At 31.7% G+C, this 6,381-nt stretch overlaps 1 protein-coding gene across 1 annotated transcript; it reads right to left on the bottom strand.

Annotated features, from left to right (window-relative positions):
- Nucleotides 1–1,017: 1,017 nt before the first annotated feature.
- On the bottom strand, nt 1,018–6,077 carry LOC107469381 (protein trichome birefringence-like 33). The gene is made up of 6 exons (XM_016088760.3): nt 5,816–6,077; nt 5,486–5,726; nt 3,504–3,675; nt 3,209–3,408; nt 2,398–2,556; nt 1,018–1,709 (listed from the first exon to the last, which is right to left on the bottom strand). Exons 1-6 carry the CDS (start codon nt 6,063–6,065, stop codon nt 1,370–1,372), a joined length of 1,362 nt encoding a protein of 453 aa, XP_015944246.1. The 5' UTR covers nt 6,066–6,077; the 3' UTR covers nt 1,018–1,369.
- Between the last annotated feature and the right edge of the window lie 304 nt (nt 6,078–6,381).

The following is a 6,381-nucleotide window of genomic DNA, read 5'->3' as shown; positions in this document are numbered from 1 at the left end:
TTATAAAAAAATACAAAAAAGTTTTTAAATGAAATTTTTAACTTATCATATTAGAATCAATAAGGATTAAACAATTATAAATATGGAAAAAAATTGAAGGCAATGCTTATAGAGTAATAATACATTATATACTATCAATATCTATTTTTAATGCAATAAAAAATATTTCAATATTAAATGTAACCATTAAAATCAATTCAAGAATCAAAAGAGGCGTGAGAGGGTGAAAGCTAAATGTGATTAATTATATTAACTAATGTAAAAAAAAAATGTTTTTCCTGCTTTTTGTTTCCTAAGCTATGATTCCAAACTTTTTCGTTTTTTATTGACTAGGATTTTATCCTATTAAGTTTTTTTTTTTTTTTGATAAGGTCGTTTAACAAGATAGTTCTCATTACAAATGACATTATACTATTTATTTCTTAATCAATTTTTTATCGCAACAAATTTTTCTAGACAAAATTTTTAACACGATATATCTCTAATGGATATCCAAGAAGAAGTATTGCGAAAATTAGTAATACCCTACCATTCGTTGATATTAGAGCAATAATGGAGCATTAATTCTTATTGATGAAGCACTCTTACATGGTAATGAAACATTATTCACTAATGGTGTAATTAGTAGGCTTGGTATTTTAGCTTTAGGTAATGCTAAAGAGATAATTAAAAAAAAAACTCAAACTTGCTTTATTCTAAAATTAATAAATATTAAATAAGACAAATTTTAATTATTTTTAATCAATTTTTTTAGTTATCAAACATTTTTGTTTGACTTTTAACTGTTATAAATACCAAGCTCCAAGCTCCATCCTTCATAAAAAGAGTGAAGATACAAAACATAACTAGTTAACTACATGCATGAAGAAATCATTTGGCTCCTTGAGTGAATATAGTAAATGTAATATTATTGAAAACTTGTTAAATTATGTTGAATGACACATATTTAAGAATTAATAACGAAGTTCTTTTACTCTTTATTTATTATAAATTTCTACCTCTATTTCTTTATCGTAATTTCACAACAGAATTCAATCTTCTCATCTCATATACACTTCTCTCCTCCTTTAATGCTGAATGTTATTTATACATGAACCTCTCCCTTTGACCATCTCTAATATGTATCACTTTCTAACAAATGAAAATCCCAACAAAATAATTGACCCTCTCATTTACAAAATTTCTTCTGAAGCCACAGAATTGTGGACCATAATAGATGAATAGTACTTTCTCTGTTGTCTTATGCTATTACTGTCACACTTTAATACATCTTTAAATTAGTGTCTAAATCAACCAAATTCGTACCAAAAATGACAGAAACAAATAAAAGAACAAAATGAATATATTGACTATACACAATGCAAAAATTTCAAGGATAAAACAACTTTGCATAAAGAAGCTCATTCCAAGTATCTTGTAGTCCAGGCAAACACCAATGTGTGCAATCAGCATAGCTAGAAGGGTTAGCTAGTTGCTGAGGTGTTAAAGGGTTCCATTGTTTCTTGTAGATTGAAGTATGTGCATCTTTGCGGTAATTGGACAACTGTGTGATGTTGAGAAATGTTATGGGAACATTGGATTTTCTGAAGACTTCTCCAATTACTTGCATTATGCTTTTGTAAGAGTCAGAGCCCCAATATGTGGGATCATCAATTGGTGTAGTTTCATTGTAGCAGTTACCTCCTGCTTCACCTCCCCATTCTATGCTCCTGCCACCATATATACATGTAATTCAATTATGAGTCCCATAATTCCTAAATTTATGTTTATGATTCATCGTACTAAATGTTTTGTTTTTTTTAAGCTTCTGCATTTTACTTTCTTTTTCGGGGTTAAAATTATACTAAACTTTTAATCAAATAATCACCACTTTTGTTACAACATGGCTCGGAACTTAGCTGCCCAATAAAGAGACCAACTCGAACACCACCCAAGTGGCAGAATAAAGAGGCCCAAGTGCCCAAGTCAAACTCAACTAACATGGTCCAACAAGGGTTCGAGCTGGATTTCACCCGTCTAATCCACAGAATTAATGTGGTTGGAAGCTTGGTACGGATAACAGATTCTTGATTCATCTGTAAACGCTCCTTACTGAATAAGGGTGTTGCACTCGTTATTGCGTACCACCTTGCACTCCCCTCCAAACAAGAATCTAGCCCACTACTCCAACCATGGGATTGGACAAAGACCCTATGACATAACCAAATCCAGTACCCAACTCCCAACCCTCATACATTTCTAATTTAGAGAAACACTAAGAAGCAAAAACTTGTTTTTTTAAAAAAAGGGTTTTCATCACACATGTTGCCACATAATTTGAGTAAATAGGACTCGGACAAAATTTCTGGTCAGCAATCATCTTCCATATTTAATGTGTGGGATCGGAGATGTACTCACTTTGCATGAGAAGGTGACATGCTGGTGAAAAACACTCTTGTCCTGTTTGGGTCCATGTTCTGCTTCACCCATTTAACCATGCTTTTCATAGCCATTCTATAAGCCTCCTCTGTTGACAGCTCAACAATCTCTTTTGCTTCATCATTAAAGGATCCAAGCCTGAAATTTTGAGTACATATTAGTTAGTGCTTTGTATATGTCTGCAATGGTATTGTCCTTTAAGATAAGTGTTAGGTTCATAGTAAGAAACGTTTGATAATTGACACAACAAAACTTATCAGTCTTGAAACAAGAATTTCTAAGGATAGAAATTTTTGTCTGTCTCCAGTGTCTCCATGTTTGTGTTCCAGGTGCGGTTTCTAAACACTAACAGTTTAGCTTTTAGTGTAGAAAAGGACTAACACTTACCCAATTAAATATTTGTATGATTTATGAAATAGCATATAGTTAGGTTAACCATTTTTATTAATGTTTCAATGTTTCAAAACAAGGTTGTATTTGGGTATTGTCTTTGACACAGAATATGAAGAGAATGAACACAAAACTTATTTGGTTGTAGAGGACAATTTTTTCCGCAAAAGCAAAAAATTCATGTATTTTCAGTACTTCTTAATTGGGAAGCAAAAAAAAAAAGTTATCATCTCTGTCTCTCTCTCTCTCTCTGTTCTTGTCTTATGTATTTTGTTCTCAGAAACAAAATTCAAACACAACCTAGAATTGGATGATTGCGTAATACATTTTTATATATACTGATATAAAGTGCATACGACTAACTTCTTTAATCAGATAGAAATAGAGTGGAGAAACTTACAAGATTTTCATCTTGGAACCAGTTATCCACCAAAGATAGGTGTTGAATACAACAATGTCAGCACCTTTCCAGAAACGGCCATGCTTGTTGATTGAACCCTTTCTGACGATCCTGTCAGATACCCTATGGATGAATGCGTTATCGGAGTTTGATTCAAGAAGAAAAGGTGCCCAATAGAACTCAATTGTAGCATTGTATTCCTAATTAAATACACCAAAATGAACATAAAAAAGAGAACTGTGATGTGAAATATGGTTTAGTGCACAAGCTAAGTGAGAGGTGCATATATACATACCTTGGCTGTGAATACAGTGAGTGAATCAAAGGTTTCCATGGATTTTGCACCTTCTGGAATGAGACTATGGAGAAGGCATACCAAAGAGACATATTGGCCTCTATTAAGGGAGTCTCCAACAAACAGCATCCTCTTCCCACGAAGCGTTTCCAGCATCAAACTTGCATTGAATCTGTTGTAGCATTGGTGAAGAGGTTTGTCATATGTTTGGCTTAGTACAAAAATATATAATAGTAGTTTTCGCAAGTAGAATTAAAAGGAAAAGTCAAAAATAATTTTGTAATTCTAAAATGTTTTAGTCATACTAATATGGCGATATTGGTAATATCTATGAAGATTTAAATTAAACTTGTATAAATAACACTTCTGTTTTCTCATTATTTTTGTTACATTCTTACTAGAAAATGCACGAGAGCCATTACTTTTCATTCATGTACTGTTTTCTCCTCCTCTATGTACCTTTTTGTCTCTGGCCATGTGCATTTGTTTAATTGTTTTTGATAAAGCGATTGTGCTCATCGATGAGATTCTTAAACATGATATCGAAAAGATCAACCGCTTTTTATAAATTTAGAATAAACTTTGATTCTCGTTCTTAATTAAAAAAAATATTATGAATTCAAGATATATTTTGCTCTTAGTATTTGTAAATTTTTTAATCATTTAGTTCTTTTGTGCAAAACTCGATAATGAGGTACAAATTATTAATAATAAACAAACAATGATAGATGCATTTATCTTTACAAATGCTTAGACAGTATATGATTGTCCTTGTTTTTAATTTTTTTTTCTTTTATCAGAGATAAAATTGGGATAGACTTACCCTAAAATAGTCATTCCAAGAAGGTACTATATAATTAACATCATACTCATAACTATAGAATATCTATCATCCTAATTCTTCAGTCCACAAATTAAAGATCTTGCATTGCATATTATTTGAGAAATATATGTACCCAAAAGTATAAAATAAAGGATAAAGTATATTTTTTATCTCTAAAATTTGTCAAAAATTTTAAAAATATTTTTAAATTTTATTTTATTTCAATTTTATTTCAAAAGTTTTTAATTTATATCAAATATACTAACAACTAGTTTTTCAAAAAATTTAGGACTAATTCATCAATAATTTCACATAAACAACCTTCAATACAAGAAACTAGTTCTTAATTGTCAAGTATTATTGGTGCATTAGCCCTAAAGCTTTTGAAAATTTAGTTATCAAAAATATACACCGATACAAATAAAAAGTTTTTAGAACAAAATTGAAATAAAATAAAACTTACAACTATTTTTAAAACTTTTAGTAAACTTTAGAAATAATTAATACACTTTATCCTAATATAAATTATCTAACCTACCAACATCAATTATGAGAAAAAACATGCATCAAGATCAAATTAGTCCAAACAACTCAACAACTCGAGACATGTGCATTACAATGTCCGTGATTGTTAAGGTCCCACCGATTGAAAAATACTAAAATAGAGAAACAAAAACGCCCCAACTCCAACTAAACACCAAGAAAAAAACCCAAGTGTCCAATTTAGCCATGATTGCTCCACACTTATTGTACAGAACAGAATGGCTGAGGTGGTGGTGCCAATCATTCAATTCTAATACATCTTTTTCTAATGAATTATAACTCCCATTACAACTACTACTGTTACTATTCATGATTCATTGTATCCCACCACCTTACTTGACACGTGACCTCTTAGTCACAAACTAACCCGAACCACCGACAACTCAACCTTTTCTTCAGAAATTTAAAATGAATAAATATATAAACACAAACACAACATAACAGATAAAACAAAACAAACAAAGGAGAAGAATAATGGAATTATGGTCTTTCAATTAAAATGCTTTTTTTTATAAAATGACAGGTATTAATTTGATTCTAATAATCTTTTAATAACTCATTCCGAATCAAAGATTTTTGAAAATATATTGAGTGAAAAATTGAGAATAGCTCTTACGTGGGAAGATCGCAACCGTGAGGCTGCCAGCGCCACCGCTGGTACTCCATCTCGGGACGGCCGTGTTCTTGACACGTCAGCTGAGGCTGTATGTACGGACAGTCCGGTTCCTGGTAGAGCGGCCGAGTCAACTCGTCCCGAACCCATCTTCCACTGAAAACATCACACCCTTCCTCCGTTTCACCCACCGCAACCGCCGCCACCTTCTCCTCCGTGCGCCTCTCGGAGGAATACGAGAAATCTTAACAAACAACACCAAATTCATCTGAGAAATGAGAGTACTGTACAAGTATAAAACCCTAGAAAAAAGGAAAAGATAAGAAGAGGAACCTTGTTGTTCTGGTAGCGGGGGATGAGTCAACTCGGTGAACTCGGTGGGTGTGGATAAGAGTGTGTTGTGTTTATTGTGTAGTAGTTGTTGGAAGATGAAGAAGGAATCATGGCCATAGAGGATGGAAGCGAAGAGAATGAAGGTTAAAAGGGTAATGAAGAGGTAGGGAGAGAAACGAGGCTTGGTTCTGATAAGAAGAGAAGAAGAAGAAGTAGAAGAAGAGAATGATGATGGTTTTGGTTTCATCATCACTTTGCATGCAGAGCATGGACCCAACCCCTTAACTATATATTCTCATTTTTATAATTTTTCTTTTTAAACTAAATCTTTGGTTAATAGTTATCAATTCTTAAAATATTAAACTAACATAAATTTATTTTTCGAAATGATTTAATTATCTAACATTGTTGTATTTTTTATTTTAGAGTTGAAAGTGAAATCTAAAATATATTATGCAAAATATATATATGGAAAGTTTTATAGTGGTATTAATTCTGATGATTAAAAATGATATAAGTTTAATTTATAAATAAAATATTGATATATAGTTAAGAAAATAAATCTA

Source organism: Arachis duranensis, chromosome 10 (assembly GCF_000817695.3).
Source record: "Arachis duranensis cultivar V14167 chromosome 10, aradu.V14167.gnm2.J7QH, whole genome shotgun sequence".
NCBI classification, from domain to species: Eukaryota; Viridiplantae; Streptophyta; class Magnoliopsida; order Fabales; family Fabaceae; genus Arachis; species Arachis duranensis.
The sequence above is the reverse complement of the archived record's forward strand: the minus strand, read 5'-3'. Positions and strand labels throughout refer to the sequence as shown.

Bases quoted from the DNA above. Each gene is read 5' to 3' on its own strand.
- LOC107469381 (XM_016088760.3), bottom strand. From the start codon at position 6,065: ATGATGAAACCAAAACCATCATCATTCTCTTCTTCTACTTCTTCTTCT. The intron at 5,727-5,815 runs GTTCCTCTTCTT...TTGTTTGTTAAG, and splicing joins CCCGCTACCAGAACAACAAG to ATTTCTCGTATTCCTCCGAG. The intron at 1,710-2,397 runs GTGAGTACATCT...ATATGGTGGCAG, and splicing joins ATGTCACCTTCTCATGCAAA to GAGCATAGAATGGGGAGGTG.